The sequence below is a fragment of the Leuciscus leuciscus genome (assembly GCF_965113295.1).
Source record: "Leuciscus leuciscus genome assembly, chromosome: 2".
Taxonomy (NCBI): domain Eukaryota; kingdom Metazoa; phylum Chordata; class Actinopteri; order Cypriniformes; family Leuciscidae; genus Leuciscus; species Leuciscus leuciscus.
The window spans coordinates 58,180,428-58,207,298 of record NC_138726.1 but is presented as its reverse complement, the minus strand read 5'-3'; the positions used below and the strand labels follow the sequence as shown (position 1 = coordinate 58,207,298).

Genomic DNA, 26,871 nt, shown 5'->3' with positions numbered 1-26,871 from the left:
TTGAACACAAAGAACAGTAAAACAATGCAATTACACATGATTGCATTTTGTACACGGTGTTACTCCCAGAGTATGCTTCCCAATGCAGTCAATGCATCAGAGAGTCCAGTAAGTCTTTGAATGTTGCCACCAAAATCATCAATTCGACATTTTGGGCAAAAGGCAGAATTTTTCTGCCACTCTTCAATGCAGCTCCTACAGCCAACAAGGCTTTGGCAGCACGATGAAACCATGGGCTCAACCACTGGATCTGCCAATTTAAATCAGAAAACAGTTTCAAAAACTACAGTATTTGATTGAATTGCTATATTTGGTCTATGTTCTTCATGGAAAGAGTTAATTAGTTGCACATATATATATATATATGCGTGTTAAGTAGACTAAACTTTGGTACTATGGCATGGTATGGTACCATCTGTTTATTTACTGTATCCACATCTGTGGTTATCAGAACACCTGACCTGGGATTTTCCATATTTATCTAATTATCAGCAATTGTCATTCGTATCTAAATAAGACATTGAAAAGTGTATGTTTTTTTTTAACAACTTCTGAATTATAAGTAATACAGGTTTTTAAAGAAAACAATATTTAAAAAATGTTTTACTTTTGCAGACAATGCAGGCAAAGGCATCTCTAACAGCAGCTGCTTGGGCCTCAGTCAGGGATAGTGTTGTTCTGCGGTTGGAATTTGCAAACTCCATCAGCTCCTTCATTGTAGTGGACACTTCTTGCAGTCCCTGGGATGCCAGGACCACCTCTTCAATTCTATCAAAAACCAGATCGAGGCCTGTATCTTCTCGTCGACTGAAAAACAAGCACAATATACAACAAGCAAATTATATCCAATAAATGCAACAATTTTAACCCTGACAATATCTACTATGGTCACTGTAGTAGACATAGTATTGAATAGCCAGATGTTTTTATGCTGTAAGACTGGAACAACTGAAAGAACTAGTTCTGCCAACTAGGAATGACCACTCCTCGAGTAGACAAAGGACCTTGCTGCAAATTAACATCTGAACTCATTCTAAACTACATTTTATCCCTCACCCTCTCTCTCATGCCAAGATCAACTGAAACTCGCACAATAATCTATATGGTTTAATGTGAATAATTATCATCGAATATTATACATATTTAGAATCATTTAAAACGTCTCAGGGTGACTGGTACAAATGTCAAATGTCTTTCCCTGGAACAATTTGTGACTATCTGTAACGGGGCCTATATTGGCAAAACATCTTACAGTTATTCCTCACCTATGAATTTATGAAAGCAAACAAATATGCGACCATAATAATGTGCATTTTCCAAATTAAATACCTCAGTCTCCTCTTTTTACTAGCTTGTAACTGCAAGAAGTGTTCTTCCTTCACAGCAAATATTTTCCTTGCATTTTGCTTCCAAAATGCTGATCCTGTGTAGAAAATATGTCTCAGGAGATGGGCAATAACTCCTAATACAAATAAGTTAATTCGAAGCATACAATAAAGGTATCCTGGATTTATATATACTATTTCATATTTCTTTCATATAAACAATACAAAGTGTTCAGTTATACCTCTGGTTCCTTCAGAGTCCAAGATTTTGTTCCCCTGGCCGTCAGTGAGGATGCGTGAATCCTCTTGTTCAAGGGCATCATTGACTTTGTAGAGGATGCCCATAACAGAAGCTTCCAATTCTGAAAAACGCACAGTCAGCGTTGTGCTAGTCTCCAACTTGCCATCCACAAGTTCAGCGATGAAGATGTTCCTGAATATTGATAATAGAAAACATTTATTTTACTCAATTTAAATTGTTTAGGCTTTATTCCTATGATACAGCTAGACATGTGCCGGTATTCGGTAATGCGATAAATCGCGGTAATGAATATGCACGATATTGTTATCGTGGGCACTTCAAAATACCGTGAAAAATAATAGATCCGAATTTAGATTTTTAGAACGCGCATTATAGCTTATTTTCCATCAACCGCTTAAACAAGCACTGCCTATGCTGTGCGAAACACGTGCGCACTCTGATGTAAACAATCGCCACGTGTATGAGCATGCGGCCGTTGCGCACTTCTAGTCTAATGTAAACAGTCCTCACATGGAGAAGCAGCATGGCGGAAGGAGGAACGCCGCCGCCTACAGTCTATGGCCGCCGCCGATCTATCCGGATCCATCCCGCTTCTAAAAGCAGAGCTGCCAACTCGACGCATTCAGCGCGAGACTCCTCACACGCTCACGCCACACATCCGTTTTCTCACGCAGAGAAAAATCGCGGAGCAAAGAAGACACGAAGACCGTCAAACAAGACAGAGCAGGTTACTTTTGATATGAAACAGGAGAACAATTGTGTCACAGAACGTTACATTTAAACTATTTAATGACCAGCAGCATGTTAGATGACTAAAACATAAAGAGGAGTATTTTGCTGAATATGTGCACTGCACTTTTTTACATATTTATTATATTTTTACTTGTGTCATTACATTATTGTTATTATAATGAAAACCACATTATATTTGATTTAATTAGTTATTTGTAACCTTTAATAATACCAGCTGATAGGGCTCTATATGGTTACATAGCATTATGTGAGATATTTTTTTTCATGAGAAAAAAATAACATGTGGGCTATCTACTGTAGCCTTCCTAATATTTATCCAAAATAAGTCAATATTGAATCAAGATTTAAATCAAATCCCAAGTATTGAATTGAAATCGTTAAATTTGTGTTAAAGGGGTCATATAATGCCATTTTTGTACAAGCTAATATGATTCTTTAGGGTCTAAATTAAAAGTTTGTAATATACTTTAATTAAAAATTCTCATTAGTATTGTAAGAAAACACTAATTTTACCTGGTCAAAAACAGCTCTGTTTTCAGCACGCCGTTTCAGTGCATGTGTCTTTAAATGATAATGAGCTTTGCTCACCCCGCCCCTCTGTTCTGTGCGTACACCGTTTGTAACACAATAACCACGCGTTGTTCATTATAAACGTGGGATTATGAATTATATTGAGAACGTCGTACATAGAAAACATGCTGTAATGTACCCTGAGTGTAAACCTTAGACGCATTCATCGTGAAGCCTGCAGCAAGGTTTGCAAATTTCGCAAAGATTAATATAAATACTAATATAAAGGTTAATAAAACATTACACTCACATCTTCTGGAGGTTCAGCAGTAACACGTTGGTACCGATCCGTTTTTTCTCGTTTGTGAAGCTGTCTGGTGTGAAATGATTCGCGTAAACATGAAAGCATGGACGATCGTGGGGAATCCCCGTGAGGGAATCCCCGCGTCAATCCTTTGGGCATATCGCTTCAAAAACAAAACTCAGCCACTGCATCTATAACGGCTCAGATTTAGGAACATCCAAATGACTGCTGTGTTCCTTATTACATCTAAGAACAGAACACCACAATCGTGTAGACGCCATTCTACTCCAGCATATCAACAATGGCGGACTACTATGACGACGGCTGTCACAGCTTGCTCAGGGCGGGTCTTGTGTTGAAGCACGGCTGTCAATCACAATCGCGGGAGGGGCGTACGATCTTATGACGTCACAATATCGAACGGCTTGATTTCATAGATGGTCAAACATATAAGGAGATTAAAACAAAACCACTGGATGGATTTTAATCATGATAGGATGGTTGTGTACAGGCACTGCCAACAGACATTTCAGTGCAATCAACTTGTAAAAGTGCATGTACCATTATATGACCCCTTTAAGCAATACAAACAGTAGCCTACCAGTCATTGTACCATGTAATCATTGTAACATGGTGTTGTCACTAAACTTAATAAAATTCAGTTTAGTTACCAAATGTTTTGACAATCACAATTACACCTTGTGATGCAAGTTTTAATTAATTTTTTACACCCCCCCCCCCCAAAATCCATCTGTTTCTCATGTGCAATTAAAATATCGTGATAATACCGTATACCGTGATAAAAGATCACTCAATTAATCGCAGCATGAAAATGTGATACCGGCACATGCCTAGATACAGCCATATTCATACTACAGCCTATCAAATGCATCCAGGTGAATTATGCAGATATAGTAGTGACTTGATAACATAATGAAGCCATTACATTGAAAGCGCATTCTTCTGCAGATGTATTATCAGTGTCAAATATGCTAAAGTCACACTTGTGAATAAATGTTATTTCTGTATGTAGTTATGGCTAGCATAACAAGCATATCATTGCCTTGAACACAACTGTAATCGTATTAACATACTCTTAACATTGGTGTGATGGTGAAAGTTTTATTTGGTCACCTTTGGAATGTTTTTGTCAGATTAGCTCTTTGATTTGCTGAAGCCCTTGCAGCAGAACCTGCAGCAGAACCTGCAGCGCTGGTTGGGCGGTGGAAAGAAAAGCGGGTAGGGTGTGTTGCTGGCACACTGCCGGTAGATGAGTCTTCCACACTGCTTTCGCCGTGCACCTCGTAATGTCCTCTTACAATGAGGTCTAAAGTGCTAAAACGGCCATCAGGCCCAGGAAATAGGGCTATGTTGCTGTCATCGGTGATGTAGAGACTGGGGCCATGTACCTTTGCAAATGTAAACAGTGAAGGAAGGGTACAACGTTAGTTAGGGTGACCATACGTCCTCTTTTTCCAGGACATGTCCGGCCGGGATTTCGAAATCGCCCAAAATATCCGGGATTCGGCTTTTGCTTTCTATCGTCGCCAATCATTTTGTTTGCATGCACACCTTTTGATTCAATAGGACTGAATTAATTCCGATTGGTAAATCTGAATAGTGTTTACATGAACGCTAAAAAAGTGATCGGTTGATGTGCGTTTTAGTATTGCTAAGAAAATTCCTGTGTGTTCGTCTCGATCAGGATCCATGTGAAGCAGAATGCATGACCTGCAAAGCTGGCACGTACGTGTCAGTGTCAAATAATGTAATAATGTAAACTGAATGGTGACTGTAGAAAGCAAATGCCGAATCCCGGACGATTTTTGACTGCGGTCACGCCATCTGTGCTTCGGAGAAGCGCGGTCGCGCCATCTACGCTTAAAAACATATTGCGCGTCTACACGAGGTTGCGTGGTAGGCTCAATGTGTATGCGCTTGGTGTCGGCAGACTTTAAAAAAAAAAATTCATAATAAAATCAAATTGTTTTCTGCAAACTCCACCAGATTCTTGTTCTACATATCACTGTCTACCACTGTGGTGATTTACGTGTTGTTTTACTGTTTTATTATTTAATAATTAACTGCCAAAGTCCTATACTGTATACCTGGCTGTATAGGCATATTTAATAAATTCATAAAAAATGCAAATCAAATTGTTTTCTGCAAACTCCACCAGATTCTTGTTCTTCATCTCACAGACTACCACTGTGGTGATTTTCATGTTGTTTTACTGTTTTATTATTTAATAATTAACTGTCAAAGTCCTATACTGTATACCTTGTTATACAGCAATATTTAATAAATTCATAGAAAATGCAAATCAAATTGTTTTCTGCAAACTCCACCAGATTCTTGTTCTTCATATCACTGTCTACCACTGTGGTGATTCTCATGTTGTTTTACTGTTTTATTATTTAATAATTAACTGCCAAAGTCCTATACTGTATACCTGGCTATACAGCAATATTTAATCAATTCATAAAAAATGCAAATCAAATTGTTTTCTGCAAACTCCACCAGATTCTTGTTCTACATATCACTGTCTACCACTGTGGTGATTTTCATGTTGTTTTACTGTTTTATTATTTAATAATTAACTGCCAAAGTCCTATACTGTATACCTGGCTGTATAGGCATATTTAATAAATTCATAAAAAATGCAAATCAAATTGTTTTCTGCAAACTCCACCAGATTCTTGTTCTTCATCTCACAGACTACCACTGTGGTGATTTTCATGTTGTTTTACTGTTTTATTATTTAATAATTAACTGCCAAAGTCCTATACTGTATACCTGGCTATACAGCAATATTTAATAAATTCATACAAAATGCAAATCAAATTGTTTTCTGCAAACTCCACCAGATTCTTGTTCTACATCTCACTGTCTACCACTGTGGTGATTTTCATGTTGTTTTACTGTTTTATTATTTAATAATTAACTGCCAAAATCCTATACTGTATACCTGGCTGTATAGGCATGTTTAATAAATTCATAAAAAATGCAAATCAAATTGTTTTCTGCAAACTCCACCAGATTCTTGTTCTTCATATCACTGTCTACCACTGTGGTGATTTACGTGTTGTTTTACTGTTTTATTATTTAATAATTAACTGCCAAAGTCCTATACTGTATACCTGGCTGTATAGGCATATTTAATAAATTCATAAAAAATGCAAATCAAATTGTTTTCTGCAAACTCCACCAGATTCTTGTTCTTCATATCACTGTCTACCACTGTGGTGATTTACGTGTTGTTTTACTGTTTTATTATTTAATAATTAACTGCCAAAGTCCTATACTGTATACCTGGCTGTATAGGCATATTTAATAAATTCATAAAAAATGCAAATCAAATTGTTTTCTGCAAACTCCACCAGATTCTTGTTCTACATCTCACAGACTACCACTGTGGTGATTTTCATGTTGTTTTACTGTTTTATTATTTAATAATTAACTGCCAAAGTCCTATACTGTATACCTGGCTATACAGCAATATTTAATAAATTCATACAAAATGCAAATCAAATTGTTTTCTGCAAACTCCACCAGATTCTTGTTCTACATCTCACAGACTACCACTGTGGTGATTTTCAGGTTGTTTTACTGTTTTATTATTTAATAATTAACTGCCAAAGTCCTATACTGTATACCTGGCTGTATAGGCATATTTAATAAATTCATAAAAAATGCAAATCAAATTGTTTTCTGCAAACTCCACCAGATTCTTGTTCTTCATATCACTGTCTACCACTGTGGTGATTTTCATGTTGTTTTACTGTTTTATTATTTAATAATTAACTGTCAAAGTCCTATACTGTATACCTGGCTATACAGCAATATTTAATAAATTCATAAAAAATGCAAATCAAATTGTTTTCTGCAAACTCCACCAGCTTCTTGTTCTACATCTCACAGACTACCACTGTGGTGATTTACGTGTTGTTTTACTGTTTTATTATTTAATAATTAACTGCCAAAGTCCTATACTGTATACCTGGCTGTATAGGCATATTTAATAAATTCATAAAAAATTGAAATCAAATTGTTTTCTGCAAACTCCACCAGATTCTTGTTCTTCATCTCACAGACTACCACTGTGGTGATTTTCAATTTTCAAACAATTTGATTTGCATGTTTTATGAATTTATTAAATATTGCTGTATAACAAGGTATACAGTATAGGACTTTGACAGTTAATTATTAAATAATAATACAGTAAAACAACATGTAAATCAACACAGTGGTAGACAGTGATATGAAGAACAAGAATCTGGTGGAGTTTGCAGAAAACAATTTGATTTCAATTTTTTATGAATTTATTAAATATGCCTATACAGCCAGGTATACAGTATAGGACTTTGGCAGTTAATTATTAAATAATAAAACAGTAAAACAACACGTAAATCACCACAGTGGTAGACAGTGATATGAAGAACAAGAATCTGGTGGAGTTTGCAGAAAACAATTTGATTTGCATTTTTTATGAATTTATTAAATATTGCTGTATAACAAGGTATACAGTATAGGACTTTGACAGTTAATTATTAAATAATAAAACAGTAAAACAACACGTAAATTACCACAGTGGTAGACAGTGATATGAAGAACAAGAATCTGGTGGAGTTTGCAGAAAACAATTTGATTTCAATTTTTTATGAATTTATTAAATATGCCTATACAGCCAGGTATACAGTATAGGACTTTGGCAGTTAATTATTATTATTATTAAAGCTAATAGAACTAGATGTTTCAATCCCCTTAGTAGGAAACTCTTGATAGTAGCAGTCGGTGTGGAGTGGTGAAAAAGGGTAAGGTATGTCATTGGGGTCATCAGGTGGGCACCCTGCTTCATCGACGTTTCGTTGATTGAAGCCCACAACGTCTCCAGAAGGCTCAACAGTGTACCCAGCGTCCCAGGTACACCCCCCTCCATGCCATACCCTCCATATCCCTGATGGACTCTGCCTGGCAGGGGCGTCCTTCTCCCTGAGTCGGGCCTAAGCCTGACCGCATACCATCTGTCTCTACCTTGCTGCCCAGTTGGGGTCCTTACGCTTGATCCAGAGCCAGTTACTGCTTTTTTCGGCAGCACTTGACATAGACTTGATGGCCTGTTGGAGAGAGCGACCCTTCACCCCTATTTTCCTCAGAAAACTGGTGGTAGAAGTGGCAACAAATCCCCTGCATCCCACTTCTACCGGGAAGATGCTGGTCTTCCAGCCGTTCTGGGATGCTTCAGCTGCCAGGTCGGAATATTTGTTCTTTTTCCTCTCATAAGCCTCTTCAACCCCATCTTCCCATGGTACTGTTAATTCCACAACATATGCTAACTTTGTTGTTGGAGACCACAGGACCATGTCTGGCCGGAGTGTTGTAACCACTATTTCTGGGGGAAACACAAGCTTCTTATCAAGGTCCACTTCCAATTTCCAATCCCGCGCTGACTGCAGGATGCTTGCATCCTTAGGTGTTGTACTGTGCTCTTGATGTTGGCCAGCTGGTACAAAATTTGTGAAGTTGACCTCTCCTGCTGATGTTTGTGGGAGATTGTTTGTTGTAGTTCGTTTCTGTTCCAATATTACTGCCAGTTCTCTGAGTACTTGGTTATGCCGCCAAGTATAGCGCCCTTGGGTGAGACTTATAGTACACCCTGATAGAATGTGCCTTAGGGATGCAGGTACTTGACACAGGGAACAGGCGGGATCTTCTCCATGCCACTCTTTCAGATTTTGAGGGGAGGGTAGCAGGTCGTATGTGGCCCTGATTACAAAACTCAGCCGTGCTCCCTCCATCTGCCAGATGTCACGCCAGCTGAGCTTTTTCTTCTCCAGGCCCTCCCAATTGGTCCATCTCCCTTGCTTGGCCATTGATATGACTTTGGCATGTCGCTCTCCCTCCTCCTGTCTCCTAACCTCTTCTACCACTAGCTGTCTCTTCTGCACTGATGTTGCTTTATGCCACAGAGGAGTTTTGGGGATGAGTCCAAACCCTGCCCTTCCATGCTGTACTTGTCCAACCACATCTCTGAAATGAAGCGTAGACTTTGCACTCCGAACAGCTTCTGATGGAATCCACTTCCTTCCTGCTACCACCCGGGGGGCCGCTGTTCGAATGACTACATCCTCTGATTCAGATAGGGTCATAACGAGCCTTGCTTTGGTGCATTTGAACTCTTCCACGAGCCCTGTGATTGGTAATTCCAACTTGCCATGTCCATAAAGGCCAACGGAACTTAAACAACGTGGAATTCCAAGCCACTGCTTAAGCTGTGTGCTTATCAGCCGTTCCAACTTTTCAACCTTGGTGATGGGGATCTCATACACAGTTAACGGCCACAAGAGTCTTGGAAGTATTCCAAATTGAAAACACCATAACTTGAGTTTTCCTGGCAACAAGGTCTTGCTGATGCGCTCCATGTACAGGCTGGTATCATTTTTTAGTTGTTCAAACTGCTCGGTGTCTTTGAGCTTCGCATCATACCATCTCCCCAAACTCTTTACTGGCATTTCTGATACAGTTGGGACAGTTGTTCCGCCAATATGAAATCTTTGGTCTGTGACTTGGCCTTTCACGATAGAGATGCTTCTGCACTTATTGGGCTTTAACTTCATCCTCGCCCATGTTATATTTTGATGAAGTTTCTCCAGCAATCTCTTGGTGCAGGGGACAGTTGTTGTGAGTATTGTTAGATCCATATAGGCTCGAATTGGTGGTAACCTCTGATTACATTGTAGTCGTTCTCCTCCCACAACCCATTTCGAGGCTCTAATAATGATCTCCATTGCCATCGTGAAGGCCAATGGGGAGATGGTACACCCCGCCATGATGCCTACCTCCAGCGGTTGCCAACTTGTGGTGAAGTCTGATGTTGTAAGGCAAAACTGTAGGTCCTGGAAGTAGTGTTTCACTAGATTTGTGATTGTAGTCGGCACTTGGAAGAAATCAAAGGCAGCCCACAGAACTGAATGAGGAACTGAACCAAAGGCATTGGCCAGATCAAGGAACAAGACGTGAAGATCTTTCCCTTCTTTCTTTGCAGTCTGGATTTGATGCCATATGATGCTGTTATGTTCAAGGCATCCCGAAAAGCCTGCAATGCCAGCCTTTTGGATTGATGTGTCAATGAAGTGGTTTTGTTTTAAATACTGTGTCAGTCGGTTTGCCAACACTTTGAAAAAGATCTTGCCTTCAATGTTCAGAAGGTTTATCTGGCGGAACTGTTCAATGGTTTTTGAGTTCTTTTCTTTTGGGATAAACACCCCTCCCGCTCTTCGCCAGGCTTTCGGGATGATTTGCTTGACCCACGCCACTTTCATGTTTTTCCACAGAATTTTCACAACATCTGGAGCGTTCTTGTAGACACTATACGATACGCCGTTAGGGCCTGGTGCAGATGCTGATCTTGCCTTTTTCACTGCCTGCTTCACCTCGCTCAGTTTGGGAGGGCTGATATCAAACTGATGTTGTGGTGGTGATATTGGAGGTATGTCAGTGGGGACAACGATCGGTTCATCTTTTTTCCTATTAGTATAGATGGTTCTCAAATGCTCTTCAACCTGGTCTTTTGATGTTTTCAGGGATCCACTCTTCTCCTTTGTGAGTATGCCTTTCACAAATTTAAAAGGGTCTTTATAGAAATCGGTTCTAGCTTTTTCTTTCTTTTTCCGGCGCTTCCGTAGGCTTTCTGCTCGGTGGAGTTTTGAGAGTCTATGCTTTAAGTCCTTTTGAAGGAAGTTGATGCCTTCCCTTTCTTCTACTGTCGCCTTTCTCCACAACTTTCTTAGCCGTCGCCTCTCTTTCACAAGTTGTTGGATTTCTTGAAGCCGACGGGACTTGGGGGCGGGAAGCATGTCTTTCTTTCTGACTTGCTCCTTCACTCCACATTTCTCCTCTCCGTAGCTGTAGATAAGGTCACCCATCTTCTCCAGCTTCTTCTCAGCTGATCCTTTGATGTTATTTAGGATAAGGCTTAAGTCTGTATTGATGGTTTCCCACTCCTTGCTGTTAGACTTTGGCCATTTGACCAACGGCTTACATCCTTGCATGTTTTCTTTTTTGCGGTGGGCTGGTTGTTGTCTTGGACTGGTGGTTTTGCCTGAAGCCTTCTCCTCATTCCCTGGGGTGCTGATTCTCTGCGGACTGTGGGGTTCTTCCTGCCGCTGATTTTCATCCGACTGATTTAACCTTCTTCTTGACAGAATCTGGTCAATGCGGGGCCCTGGGTTGATGGTTCTCAGGGATTTCATCCGTCCTTGATGTATCTTAAGACCATGGGTTGATGTTACTTTCGCCCATCCACACACGCAAGTCTGAAGAACATTTCCAGCTGCTGGTTTCTCAAGAGTCTTACTACTTCCTTCATTCAATGTCATGTCCATTCCGAGGGTCATTACCGGGAGGTCAGTCTGTGAGTCTTCTTGCGCCCCTGCTCTCGCAGACTCTAGGGGTATTCTTCTTTTTGAACTTTTCGTAGCCAGATAAGGTGGCTCTTGTGCCCTAATAGGGTGACGGAGCCTGCTGCTATGGGGAGCTAGCCCATAACAGCCCCGTTGGGGTCTATTTCCTCCTGTCAACTGTCTCTCCATGCTGTCACACGGTCTTTCCCATGTCGTCAGCTGTACTTTCACAACAGTCACTGGGTTTTCTTCCAGAAGATCATTAAAGCTAATAGAACTAGATGTTTCAATCCCCTTAGTAGGAAACTCTTGATAGTAGCAGTCGGTGTGGAGTGGTGAAAAAGGGTAAGGTATGTCATTGGGGTCATCAGGTGGGCACCCTGCTTCATCGACGTTTCGTTGATTGAAGCCCACAACATCTCCAGAAGGCTCAACAGTGTACCCAGCGTCCCAGGTACACCCCCCTCCATGCCATACCCTCCATATCCCTGATGGACTCTGCCTGGCAGGGGCGTCCTTCTCCCTGAGTCGGGCCTAAGCCTGACCGCATACCATCTGTCTCTACCTTGCTGCCCAGTTGGGGTCCTTACGCTTGATCCAGAGCCAGTTACTGCTTTTTTCGGCAGCACTTGACATAGACTTGATGGCCTGTTGGAGAGAGCGACCCTTCACCCCTATTTTCCTCAGAAAACTGGTGGTAGAAGTGGCAACAAATCCCCTGCATCCCACTTCTACCGGGAAGATGCTGGTCTTCCAGCCGTTCTGGGATGCTTCAGCTGCCAGGTCGGAATATTTGTTCTTTTTCCTCTCATAAGCCTCTTCAACCCCATCTTCCCATGGTACTGTTAATTCCACAACATATGCTAACTTTAAATAATAAAACATTAAAACAACACGTAAATCACCACAGTGGTAGTCTGTGAGATGTAGAACAAGAATCTGGTGGAGTTTGCAGAAAACAATTTGATTTCAATTTTTTATGAATTTATTAAATATGCCTATACAGCCAGGTATACAGTATAGGACTTTGGCAGTTAATTATTAAATAATAAAACAGTAAAACAACACGTAAATCACCACAGTGGTAGACAGTGATATGAAGAACAAGAATCTGGTGGAGTTTGCAGAAAACAATTTGATTTGCATTTTTTATGAATTTATTAAATATTGCTGTATAACAAGGTATACAGTATAGGACTTTGGCAGTTAATTATTAAATAATAAAACAGTAAAACAACACGTAAATCACCACAGTGGTAGGCAGTGATATGTAGAACAAGAATCTGGTGGAGTTTGCAGAAAACAATTTGATTTGCATTTTTTATGAATTTATTAAATATGCCTATACAGCCAGGTATACAGTATAGGATTTTGGCAGTTAATTATTAAATAGTGAAACAACATGAGAATCACCACAGTGGTAGACAGTGATATGAAGAACAAGAATCTGGTGGAGTTTGCAGAAAACAATTTGATTTGCATTTTTTATGAATTTATTAAATATTGCTGTATAGCCAGGTATAGCCTACAGTATAGGACTTTGACAGTTAATTATTCAATAATAAAACAGTAAAACAACATGAAAATCACCACAGTGGTAGACAGTGATATGTAGAACAAGAATCTGGTGGAGTTTGCAGAAAACAATTTGATTTGCATTTTTTATGAATTTATTAAATATGCCTATACAGCCAGGTATAAAGTATAGGACTTTGGCAGTTAATTATTAAATAATAAAACAGTAAAACAACATGTAAATCACCACAGTGGTAGACAGTGATATGTAGAACAAGAATCTGGTGGAGTTTGCAGAAAACGCCTCGGTTACGACTGTAACCTCGGTTCCCTGAAGAGGGAACGAGCGTTGCGTCGAAAACTGACGCTATGGGAACGCTTTGCGTGATGACGTCTTGAAGCACATGTAAAATCAGTCCAATGGTGTGGCGGAACGTCAGAGGCGGGTGACGTCACGTACCAGGAAGCTATAAAAGCTGGCCCGAAACAGAAAACGAAAGCTTCGTAAAGTCTGAAGTCGCGCTGACAGGCATGAAGGAGATATGGCAAGGCGACGCAACGCTCGTTCCCTCTTCAGGGAACCGAGGTTACAGTCGTAACCGAGGCGTTCCCTTTCAAGGGAACTCCCGTTGCGTCGAAAACTGACGCTATGGGAACGTCTATACCAACGCCTCCATAGCTACAAATGTCTGTCCTGTGTGTAATCATGTGAGCAGCACTAAGAAGACAAAACATGAGACCCTGGAGTAGAGTCTAAATCCAGAGAGTAGAACCTGACGAAGGTGTGCGGTGAGGACCAGCCTGCCGCATCACAGACGTCCTGTAACGATACTCCTGATATAAGGGCCTTAGAGGCCGCCATACTCCTAGTAGAGAGCGACCGGACAGCCAAAGGAGAAGGCTGTCCAGCCGCCTCATAAGCCAGTGAGATAGTCTCAACCACCCACTTGCTCATCCTTTGCTTAGACACTGGACCTCCCTTGTTAGGGGAGCAAAAGTCACTTTTACGCCACAGGGCAGCTCTGTGGACATACGCGTCTAACGCCCGAACAGGGCAAAGCAAATTATTCGCCTCCTGGTCCGATTTCGAAAGGGAGGAGGACCTCCAAGTGCCACGAAGGAAACGAGATACCAAGGGGTCTTTCCCCACAGACATTCCACCCAAAGGACTGTGGTAAGCACCTATGGCCGCCACATAGACCTTTAAAGTGGACGGGGTCAGACCTGCAGTGAACCGTTCCTGCAGGAACTCCAGCACTGTACCAATTGGGCAGTGGACTGGGTCCAACCGACGGTCACTACACCAAGAAGTGAATACTCTCCACTTCAGGGCATAAAGTTTCCTCGTGGAGGGAGCTCTGGACTGTAGAATGGTCTCAACAACCTCGGTTGAGAGACCTGACTCTATGAGCTGGGCCCCCTCAGAGGCCAAGCCCACAGGTTCCACAGTTCTGGCCGAGGGTGAAATATCGAGCCCTCTGCCTGGGACAGAAGGTCCCTCCTGACGGGTAACTCCAGAGGATGCCCGTCGAGGACGGACACAATATCGGGAAACCATACTCTGCCCGGCCAGCGCGGGGCTATAAAAAGCAGGCAAACCCGGTCCCTGCGAACTCTTTCCAGAACTCCCGGGAGCAGAGCAACTGGGGGAAAGGCGTACAGACGTAGCCTCGGCCACGTCTGTACCATAGCATCCAGTCCCAGAGGAGCTGGATGCGTGAAGGAGAACCAAAGTGGACAGTGAGACGTCTCTCGAGACGCAAACAGATCCACTTAAAATGTCCATATCAGCTCCACCACCTCGGGGGTGGAGCCACCATTCCCCGGGCCTCGGCCCCTGTCTCGACAGAGTGTCTGCTCCTATATTCTGGACCCCGGGGATGTAGGCTGCCTTCAGTGACAGCAACTTCCCCTGGGACCACAAGAGGATATGGCATGCCAGCGCAAACCCCCTTGATATAGGCGACTACCGACGTGTTGTCCGTATGTAGTACACATGGTGTCCCCTGAGACCTGTGATAAAGCTCCTCAGAGCCCGGAAGACAGCTAACATCTCTAGGCTATAGAATGCCAGGAACGATGATGGTCTTCCCACAGACCTTGAGATGAGCGACCCTCAGGATCGCTCCCCAACCCGTGAGGGAAGCATCCGTCGTTAGCAGTTTGCGACGACAAGGAGCTCCCAGCACTGGGCCCTGGGACAGGAACCAAGGTTTCTTCCACATAACCAAGGCACGTAGGCATCACCGCGTGACCTTGATTGTGCGAAATGGGTTGCCCCTCGGGGAAAAACCCTCTGGTCCTGAGCCACCACTGCAGGGGCCTCATGTGCAGCAGTCCAAAAGGTATCCCGTTGGAAGCTGCTGCCATGAGACCCAACAGTCTCTGGAACTGTTTGACAGTGAGTAGCTGGCCTAGCTTTACACTTCTCACAGCTGCCAGGATGGAATCGAAGCGTGGCGATGACAGGCGCGCCTGCATCGACACTGAATCCCAAACCACGCCTAAAAAAGTGGTCCTCTAAAATGGAGAAAGCACACTCTTCTTGGCGTTCAGCCGTAACCCCAACTCTTTCATATGGGCGAGAACAACATCTCGATGTTGAACCGCCATCTAATGCGACTGAGCTAAAATCAACCAATCGTCGATGTAGTTCGTGATGCGAATACCCCGGAGGCGCAGAGGCGCCAGAGCTGCATCCACGCATTTGGTGAAAGTGCGGGGTGATAAAGCCAGGCCGAATGGAAGAACTCGATATTGGTATGCTTTGCCCCCGAAAGCAAACCTCAGGAACTTCCAATGACACGGACGGATGGAAATATGCGTCCTTGAGGTCTATCGTGACAAACCAGTCCTCGGACCTGATCTGTGGCACGATTTGTCTCAAGGTTAACATTTTGAACTTGAGCTGCATGTACTCGTACAGAACTCGAAGATCTAAAATGGGACGCAATCCCCCGTCCTTTTTTGGAACTATGAAGTACCGGTTGTAAAACCCGGTTTCCCTGTTGGAGGGGGGTACATATTCTATGGCCCCTTTCTCTAACAGAGTGTTTACTTCCTGTTCCATAACCAGAACCTGCTCGGGGCCCACCACTGTGGGCAGGACCCCCATAAACCGCGGTGGGCGTTAATAGAATTGTATCTAATACCCTTTTTCCACGGTCTGCAGGACCCAACGAGAAACATTTGACAGTAGCTTCCACGCTGTCAAAGATTCTACTAGAGGTACCAGTCTCTCGAGACTGGTTTCTGGATTTTGTTGCTGTTGAGTAGTCGGTTCGTCGCCCTGTAACGGCGCACCGGCAGGGAACGACCAAACAGACTGCTCCAGCACCCTCCTCAGAGGGGGCGGGCATCCCGAGGCCACTACGTTTCCGGGTGGACCTTGAGATATGTGCTCGCCGGAGACCGCTGCGCCCTGTAACACCGGAGGCGGCAGGGTTGGCAGAACGGTCCCCTGAGGGCACCGAAGAGAGACGGCACCGTATTTTTCTCCTGCTGTTGAGTAGTCGGTTCGTCGCCCTGTAACGGCGCACCGGCAGGGAACGACCAAACAGACTGCTCTAGCACCCTCCTCAGAGGGGGCGGGCATCCCGAGGCCACTACGTTTCCGGGTGGACCTTGAGATATGTGCTCGCCGGAGACCGCTGCGCCCTGTAACACCAGAGGTGGCAGGGTTGGCAGAACGGTCCCCTGAGGGCACCGAAGAGAGACGGGCACCGTGAAAAGAGGTGTTAACCGCTCTGCTTCGGGGGGACTACCCTCATTTGTCCTGAGCCCTCAGACATCAGGACTTTTTCCCAGCAGCCTTCTTGGCGGTAATAACGGTCCGCAGATCCGTTTTACCCCTCGAAGACTGCTGGGTTTGAGAGCGCCCTCCGTGTCCCCGAGATTTTTGTGGGGGAGCACGAGAGGACACACTCTGTTTTTGAGTGGCACGATGTTCAGCGCTCTTTTTAGAGGAGTGAGGCTGCTCCCGCTCAGCAGCCTCAATGAAAGAACGGCGGGGGAGAAGTTTTTGTAATGCAGCTGCCTGTTTAGCAGCTTCCTGAGATTTAGCTACCGCACTGTTTACTGCATCACCAAATAAACCAACAGTGGAAACCGGAGCATCTAAGAGAACGTGCTTTTCTTTCTCTTTTATATCGCTCAAATTGAGCCACAGATGCCTCTCAGTGGCCACCAGGGCTGCCATAGACCGCCCGATTGATTTAGCGGTCTCCTTGGTGGCCCTGAGAGACAGATCTGTGGCTCTGCGTAGTTCAGCCACTGTGTCAGGACCAATTCCCCCGCCCTCCTCTAAATCCCCCAATAATTCTGCCTGATAGGCTTGCATAATAGACATCGTATGCAGACACGCTGCAGCTTGACCAGCGGCTGCAAACGATTTATGAACCAGAGATGATGTGAATTTTACTGGCTTAGAGGGAAGTGAAGGAGCTTTCAGGGAAGATGCCGTTGCTGGAGAGAGATAGCTCGCAAGCGTCTCCTCCACCTTCGGCATCTCCCCATAACCATATTCTTTATATTTGTGAATGGAAGAATAGTGGGATGTTTGTGGTGCATACACTCTGTATGAAACCGGTTTTCCCCACGATTTCGACACCTTGGTGTGGAGATCGGGGAAAAACGGAAGGCTTCTTCGCTGAGGCTGTGTACGAGATGGCAGGAAGCGTTCGTCGAGCTTACTTTTCGAACGAACGTCCTGCCTATCCTCTGGCCACTCAATAGATAGTCTGTCAACTGCTCTAGTAATAACATCGAGCAGTTCCTCAAACGCATGACACTGAGGTGGCGAATCCTCAGACTCAGCTTCAATACTCACAACATCCAACTCCTCAGAGCTGGACAGTTGCAGTATTGGTGCCTCTATCGGGGGGGAAGAAACCGCAATGCGTGCTTCCACACCCTGATGAGAGGCACTGGATCTGTCAGATTGATGCTGAGATAAGGCAGAGCCCGTCTCAACATCCACTGACAGATCCATTTGCGAACCCCAGGTCTGAGATCGCCGCCGAGCCTCAGCCGCGGCGGGACCCGAGCCCTGGGGAACGCGATCGGGATTGAACCGAGCCAAGCGGGATCGGAGCGTGCGCAATGGAAGCGCGTCGCAATGCACACAGTCACCACCCTCGAGTGCTGACTGGGGCATGCTCCTCACCCAAACAAACAACACAAAGAGTGTGAGTATCACCTCCCGTTAAATAACGCGGGCAGGGATGGACACACACTCTAAACTGCTGCTTGCTCGCCATACTGAATATATATATATAATATAGACAGACAACACCAAATAACAAGGACGGATTCAACACAGAGCGCAACTGAAGACTCAGAAAGCTTTCGTTTTCTGTTTCGGGCCGGCTTTTATAGCTTCCTGGTACGTGACGTCACCCGCCTCTGACGTTCCGCCACACCATTGGACTGATTTTACATGTGCTTCAAGACGTCATCACGCAAAGCGTTCCCATAGCGTCAGTTTTCGACGCAACGGGAGTTCCCTTGAAAGGGAACAATTTGATTTGCATTTTTTATGAATTTATTAAATATGCCTATACAGCCAGGTATACAGTATAGGACTTTGACAGTTAATTATTAAATAATAAAACAGTAAAACAACACGTAAATCACCACAGTGGTAGACAGTGATATGAAGAACAAGAATCTGGTGGAGTTTGCAGAAAACAATTTGATTTGCATTTTTTATGAATTTATTAAATATTGCTGTATAACAAGGTATACAGTATAGGACTTTGGCAGTTAATTATTAAATAATAAAACAGTAAAACAACACGTAAATCACCACAGTGGTAGACAGTGATATGTAGAACAAGAATCTGGTGGAGTTTGCAGAAAAAATTTGATTTTATTATGAATTTTTTTTTTTTAAGTCTGCCGACACCAAGCGCATACACATTGAGCCTACCACGCAACCTCGTGTAGACGCGCAATATGTTTTTAAGCGTAGATGGCGCGACCGCGCTTCTCCGAAGCACAGATGGCGTGACCGCAGTACATTACGGGCCATCTCAAATTCCTGGCCTGACATGTCCTGGTTAAAGAGGACGTATGGTCACCCTAACGTTAGTTATAAAATAAAGTAACGTTAGCTAACAGTTAACGTTACGTCAGTGCAATTTTACAGAATAAATAAGACTTATTTTTAGATGAAACTACAATAAGTTACCTGGAAGATCCTGCCGATTTTTTCGGTCGTCATGTCGTCTTCTTTGACAGTCACCCGTTTAGTTCCTCTGAACAAGATGAAACTGAAACTCTCATGATTGATCTCACATTTGAAGGCTAACGTTTGGTTAAACTGAAGAAGTAATCACTGCAAGATTGAGGTTTTTCAGGCTTCTTTTAACTCTGCAAACGTCCAAGTGCAACACACACACACACACACACACACACACACACACACACACACACACAAACACACACACACGAAGATAACTTCCGGTTCACGCAAATGGAACAGATTAAATATCAAAATCAAAATCGGCCGTGCCCCCTTTATTTCATTTCCTATTTTTTATCTGAGCATTAAATCAAAAGTACGAAAAATGACCCGCTATTTGTTTATTGGTATCACATTTATAAACGAATAACGAAATAACAAACCGTTTTTTCATTTTCCGATTTTGGAATCTCAATTGAATATGAAAAGAACGAATGATACACGGATTCTCACTACATGTATAGACATTCCAGAAGTGATCGTTTTCAAACTAATGTATAAAATATATAAAAAGAAGAAAAAAAATGTTTTAGAACATTTGTAATTACAAAAGTGTTTTTTACTCAAATACATTACAATAAACTGATAATTATAATGAATATCCTATTACTTTCTGCTGCTCTTCGTCTCTGCTCCTCTTCACCTCCTCCAACAGCACCAAATCTCTTCTGTGGTCGACGATCCATGATAGAGATGCTCAGATATATGCTTTGGAGTAAATCCGTGCGTTTATGCGAGCTCCATGTGTCAACTCAAAACAATGCACTTATGTGTGTGTGTCGTTGCACTGTGTGTGTGTGTGTGTGTGTGTGTGTGTGTGTGCACGCTGCGTGCGAGTGGTGAAAGCGCACATGTGAATGAAAACTTTGCGCACTTGAATTTGACGAATATGCTTGCATAAACTGTTTATCACTGCAATCGATTTTAGTTGGCTAATACTCCCATCAATCAAAACTTTGCTGACTGGACATTGGCTGCCTTTATAGAGCTGGTAAGTCCCGCCCATCCGTAAAACCCCAAGTGGACCTCTAGGTTGAAAAATCGTCAATGCAAGTGAATGTGAGAAAATAATTATTTTCTGGTCCCGTTTGAATTGTGCCATGAATGTGAACATGTTGTCTGTGAATTTTTTATATAATTTTTCATGTTACGAGTTTGACAGTATATTGTACGATTCTTTGGCTAGCAGTTGTGGGAAAGACATAACGAGAAAGACTACATGTCGCCTATGTGACGTCACCCCATAACACATTTCCCCTCCACTTGTCAAATCACGGTGCTAATGCTGCGATAATCTATGGAGACAGATCGAGATGCCTGTGTGTTTTGTACCCAAATGTCACCATTCAAACCAAATGGGCTGTTCTTTCTTCAGATTCCCGTCTGATGTAAAAACTAGTTGTAGTCCACAAAGTGCTCTCACACAAAGTCTAACCGTATCAAACTTCTACCCGCTAAATTGTAGCATTCTTCACACGAAAAATTATATTAAAAATTCACAGACAACATATGTTCACATTCATGGCAAAATTCAAACGGGACCAGAAAATAATTATTTTCTCACATTCACTTGCATTGACGATTTTTCAACCTAGAGGTCCAGTGGGGTTAGCGGAAGGGGCGGGACTTACCAGCTCTATCCAGGCTTTTAATCATAGACAGTATATAAACTGGAGTTCCGGGAAAGATGGCGTGTTGATTAGTCACTCGCTTTAGAGTCGGAAGAAAAATTGTCCCAAATTTTGATTACGTGCTTATTAAAGACACTCTAATATAAAAAAATCAATGAAGTATGATCAAACCAGCTAGACTGAATTTTAAAGACGGGGTCAGTGAAAGAAAGCCAGCAGCGATGAGTGTTAAGGAAGCAAAGACTCAAGAGCAATCTGATCACGATTACACTATGGAAGTTAGCACAATCAGCAAAAGAAAAGACAATGTTCCAACAACTCCGAGCAAGATTCCAGCCGGGAAGAAGTGCAAAACTTATTTAAAAGAAGCTGAGGTTTCTAACTTGGCTATATTGGAAGCCATTCAAAGTTTGGAAAAGAACTTTAATGAGCAACTGTCGCAACTTCGAGAGCAAGCTAAACAAACGAGCACCATGGTTGCCAGCCTTGCTAAAGCTGTGCAATTCAATGCAGAAGAAGTTAAGGAATGCAAAGGGAAAATCAATGAGCTGGAAAGATGCAACGATCGTCTGTCCAAAGAAAATGTCGAGCTTAAAGAAAGAATTCGAGAGCAGGAGAGATACAAGATGAGATGGTGTCTGAAATTGAGAGGTTTATCGGAAAGAAAAGACGAAAACGTTAGAGCAGACGCCATTCAACTCTTCAGTGAGATCGCCCCCGACATGGAACGGCAGCAGCTCGAAGAAGCAGTCGACATTGTTCACAGAGTCGGTCGTAAAGAAGATACCAGGAGTAGACACGTAGTTGTCTTATTTGTGCGGAGATTTGTCAAGGAGGAGTTGTGGCGTCGATGCAAAGATTCCCGGGTGTGCAGAGAGAAAGGCGTCCGTCTCGCCGAGATGCTACCGCGAGAGGACAGGGAGGCAAGGGAGAAACTGTGGCCGCAGATTGAGCAGGCTCGTCGGGATGGAAAGCGTGCTTATTTCCGTGGGCCGCACGGATACATTGAGGGTCGACGAATTGGTTAATCGTAGAAAGGTTTGATCTACTTACACTAGATGGAAAAGAAGTGTGTTAAAAGGACAAGGGACTCTTTTTGTATTTGCGAAAAAGCGTAAATAAGCTTTGAAACAAGTTCTTACAAGTTTTTTTGTTTGTTTTGTTTTTCTCTCGTTTTAGTTATCTTCATTATCTCTAGCAATGTTCAATTGTTCAGTCACGTTTGCTTCGTTAAATGCGAGGGGTCTAAAAGATTTGGTTAAACGAAAGGCATTATTTTTATTTTGCAAAGGGCGAAAACCACAATGTCTATTATTACAAGAAACTCATTCTTCACTAGAGGATGTTAAGTTTTGGTCTAACCAATGGGGGGACCGAATATTGTTTAGTCATGGGACTAACAAGTCTGCTGGTGTTGCAGTTTGCTTTAATAGGTTTCCAGGTGATATAATTGCATACAGGACAGATAGTCAAGGGCACTGGCTGGTGGTGGTCTTGAAAATGGATGGTTATTTTTTCATATTAACTAATGTATATGGTCATAGAACGTTTACCGGTACCCAAAATAAACACATGCTTGAAGATGTTGGAAAAACTTTATCAGAGCTTAAAACAATTTATCCAACAGATTTTATTATAATGGGAGGTGACTGGAATATGGCACCTGATGAATGGGAAGATAGATGGCCCACTAAATTTGATAGTCACCACTTTAATCATATAATTGGGGATTTTATGAATAATAACCATCTAATAGACATTTGGAGAAGTTTAAATTCAGGAGTTAAACAATACTCCTGGTTTAAACCGAATAACACATGTAAATCCAGGATTGACTACTGGCTCGTTGATCAATCGCTTAAAGATTTTGTCTCAGATATCTTGATTTCCAAAGCCCCACTAACGGATCATTGCATTGTAGAAATTAAATTAAATCCAGTTGATAAAATAAAGAAAAATAAAGGTTACTGGAAATTTAACTCCGGTCTGTTAAAAAATAAAGATTATTGCACAAAGATAAAATAATTAATAATTGAAATTGAAAATAATGAGAATATAGAGAGTTTTTGCAATAAATGGGAATTTGTAAAGTATAGAATTCGAGAATGTTCCATTAAGGTTAGCAAGGAGATTGCCAAAGAAAAAAAGAAAAGAAGAAATGAATTTGTTTCAGGAAATTAGTAAATGCTGTGAAAAGACAGAATTAAACAGTGAAGATAGAAGAAAATTATTGATATTGCAAACTAAATTAGACGATATGTTTAGCAAAAGAGCTCAAGGTGCTTATGTGAGATCACGAGCAAAGTGGATAGAGGAAGGAGAAAAGAACACCTCTTATTTGTGTAATTTAGAGAAGAGAAGACAGGAAAGCAAGGCAATATCATGTTTACTGATAAATGAAGTTGAGTGTAAGGACAATAAACCATGGAAAATGCAGTGTTTACATTTTATAAGAATCTTTACACTTCTGCATATTCCAAAATAGATTCTTCCAATTTTTTTAATGAAATTAAGGACTTCATACCCAAGATTGATGTTTCGTTTAGAGAATTCTGTGAATCTGATTTAACAATAGAAGAACTGGATGGCGTAAGCATGAAATTGTCTTTAAATAAATCTCCAGGTACCGACGGGCTCACTGCTGAATTTTATCGATTTTTTTGGAAAGAAATCAGACATTTATTATTTAAGGCAATTCAAGAATGCATAGAGAAGAATGAATTAATGACAAGCATGAAGCAAGGTCTAATAATACTTATTCCTAAACATGGCAAAGACAAAAGAATTTTAGATAATTTAAGACCGATTACACTTCTTAACATTGATTATAAGTTATTATCCGGAATCATTGCAGCTAGAATGAAAAGAGGCCTTCCTCAGATAATAAATGAAACTCAGTCTGGCTTCCTTGCTGGAAGATCTACACATAATAACATACGGTTGGTACTAGATTTGATAGATTACAGTCATACATTTATAGAAAAGGGTTTTATTGTATTTTTAGATTTTTACAAAGCCTTTGATTCAGTTGAACACCCCTTTTTTTTTTTAAACTAAATCATTTTGGTTTTGGACAGAAATTCTCAAATCTAATTCGTCTACTTTATAACGATATTAATAGCTGTGTATCTCTGGAGCACGGCACATGTTCTCGATTCACAGTTAAGAGGGGCATTAGACAAGGCTGTAACAGTTCTCCTTTATTATTTATAATGGTCGCTGAGCTATTGTCTATTAGGATAAGAATGAATATTTCTGATGGCTTCAACATCATGGGAAAGCACATCATAATAAGTCAATTTGCGGACGACACAACGTTATTTTTAAAAGACAAAAGGCAAATTTCCAAAGCGTTAGATTCAATCAGCCAGTTTTCAAAAGCATCAGGTGTTATATTGAACACTAATAAATGTGAAATCTTAGCTTTACATGACCAGCCAGACCACTTGATTGATAATATACAGGTTAAATCTGATGTCAAATATTTGGGCATAATGGTCACCAGAAATAAAAAAGTAAGAGAAAAAGAAAATATTCTTAAAAATATTGATAAGTGTAAAGTAATTTTGAATTCGTGGCTGCAAAGGGATATAACAATTTTTGGCAGGACTCTTCTATCTAAGACGGAGAGTATATCAAGAGCCATCTACCCTGCCTTTTCATTAGAAATTTCAAACAACATGATTAAATTAAAGGGATACTTCACCTCTGGAAAGATGAATGTGTATTTAAAATAGGTCATTTATGTAGAAGAAATGTGAAGAAATTTTTGAATTTGGAGCTTTCTAGACTGAGAAAAGCCAGAAAATGTATTTTTGGCTTATGTGGATGAAAGACAACAACTCCCAGAATGCACTTGCTTCGCTGCCCTAGGAGGCCACTCCCAAGCCACGCCTACCGGTTACAGAGCGCAGTTGAAAACAACAAGGATTAGCTACTAGTGAGTCTCCGTGACGAGTTTGCCGGGGATTTCGAGATCGCTCAAAATGTCCGGGATTCGGCTTTTGCGTTCTACAGTCGCCATTCATTATGTTTACTGTGGCGAGCAGGACGAGGCTGAGGGGCGCGGGAGAACGGCGCGAGGCTGGTGGCGTGATTACTGAGACGCATCGGTCTCCGAGGAGCGGGAATTTTCTTAGCAATGTTAAAACGCACATCAACCGATCACTTGTTTAGCGTTCATGTAAACACTACATTCAGATTCACCAATCGGAATGAATTCAGTTAGATTGAAACAAAAGCTGTGCATGTAAACAATGAATGGCGACTGCAGAAAGCAAAAGCCGAAACGCGGACATTTTGGACGGCCGGACATGTCCGGGAAAAAGAGGATGGTAATCCCTACTACTCAGCTTTCTCCACAGAACAAGAGCCTGCTATTTTAGCTTCCAAAGAAAGACGGCTGACACTGTGTACATTCTGTGAGTGAGATCCCTCTATGGGCGGGTTGAACACATGCGGAACAACGCCATCTACTGGCTGTAGTCTTTAGCCTCTGGCCAGAAAATCCTCCGATGACGCAAAATGACGATTTTTGCGTCATCTGAGGATTTTTTCCAGACAAAAAATACATAAATCTCTCCTCTCAGGGGGATATGAGGGTGGAAAGCACGGTAATTCGAAAATACTACAGGTTTTCTACTAATACAAAGCTTAATGCTAAATCCTGAAGTATCCCTTTCAAAATAAAATAAATTTCAATTTTATTTGGAAGGGTAAATGCCATTATATTCGGAAAAATTACATGATTAAGAGTTTTGAAGAGGGTGGCATGAATGCCATAGATTTTTCTGTGATGAATGGCGTACTTAAACTAAAATGGTTGAATTCATTTGTGTGTCATAGTGACTCTTTTTGGTTTAGCATCCCGAATGCAATTTTCCAGAAAATGGGGGGAATTGATTTTGTATTGCGATGTGACTATGATTTAAGCAAACTACCTGTAAAACTGTCTGATTTCCATCAGCAAGCTCTGTTGTACTGGAACCTATTGTTTAAACACAACTTTACACCACATAATACACCTCTGTGGAACAACAGATATATTTTGAGTAATAGAAAATCTTTGTTTTTAGAAACTTGGATGGAAAAAGGATTATGGGCATTAACTCATTTGTTGGATAATTGTGGTAATTTTTTGAGTTATAGAGATTTGTGTGAAAAATTCAATTTTCAGTGCCCAATTAAGGAATATAATAAAGTGTTAAAGGCCATTCCAGTACCCATGCAAATTATGATTAGACAGTTTGTAATGTATTCAAACTATACTTCAGAAATGAGACCACTTTGTATTGACGGAATAAATTTAAAGAGTAAAGGGTTTACAAATAAGTTTATTAGGAATGTGTTATCCAAACAATATTACCCTGGTCAATTGAAAAGAAATTATGTTCTAAAAGATTTCAGTGATGATGAAGCTAAAAAAATAAGAAAGTGCTACTTATCTTACCCAATCCTCCCCAAGGCCAAAGAAGTGACGTTTAAAATCTTGAATGATATTTATCCGTCTAATTGTTTTTTACATGAAAGATTTAATTGGGAAAACAATTCTTGTGGATTTTGTGAAAAAGAAATTGAAACTGTAGAACATATCTTCTTTTACTGTGAATTTGTGCAAGAATTTTGGTTTACATTTCAAAGTTGGTTGCAATCTAAAGAGATATTGTTTCAGCCTTTAAATGTGAATTCAATTCAATTTGGAGTCTTTCTGTCACGTGTCTGTTCTGTCTTGTGCTGCACATGGGTGTTTGTTGTTTTGTGCCATGTGCTCTCCTGTCTATTGTCTAGCCCCTCCCATCTTATCTGATTATTGGTTAATTTGTCCCACCTGTCTGTCTCGTTACCCTCCTTTGTTGTTCCCCTATTTAGCCTCCTTGTGTTTGTAGTCTTGTGCTGGTTCGTTGTCCGAGTTACCTGTCTTTGATG

General features: G+C 41.6%; 2 protein-coding genes across 2 annotated transcripts in view; one reads left to right on the top strand and one right to left on the bottom strand.

The window, feature by feature from the left end:
- The window catches only part of LOC309493254 (C-type mannose receptor 2-like), a 185,800-nt gene that overhangs the window by 4,525 nt on the left and 154,404 nt on the right, over positions 1-26,871 (top strand). The gene's annotated exons all lie outside the window — the stretch shown is intronic.
- Positions 2-19,377, bottom strand: LOC309493263 (uncharacterized protein). The gene is made up of 6 exons (XM_082162429.1): positions 19,262-19,377; positions 4,289-4,563; positions 1,568-1,758; positions 1,330-1,423; positions 608-807; positions 2-250 (listed from the first exon to the last, which is right to left on the bottom strand). The coding sequence occupies exons 1-6, from the start codon at positions 19,292-19,294 to the stop codon at positions 60-62; spliced, it is 984 nt and encodes a 327-aa protein (XP_082018555.1). The 5' UTR covers positions 19,295-19,377; the 3' UTR covers positions 2-59.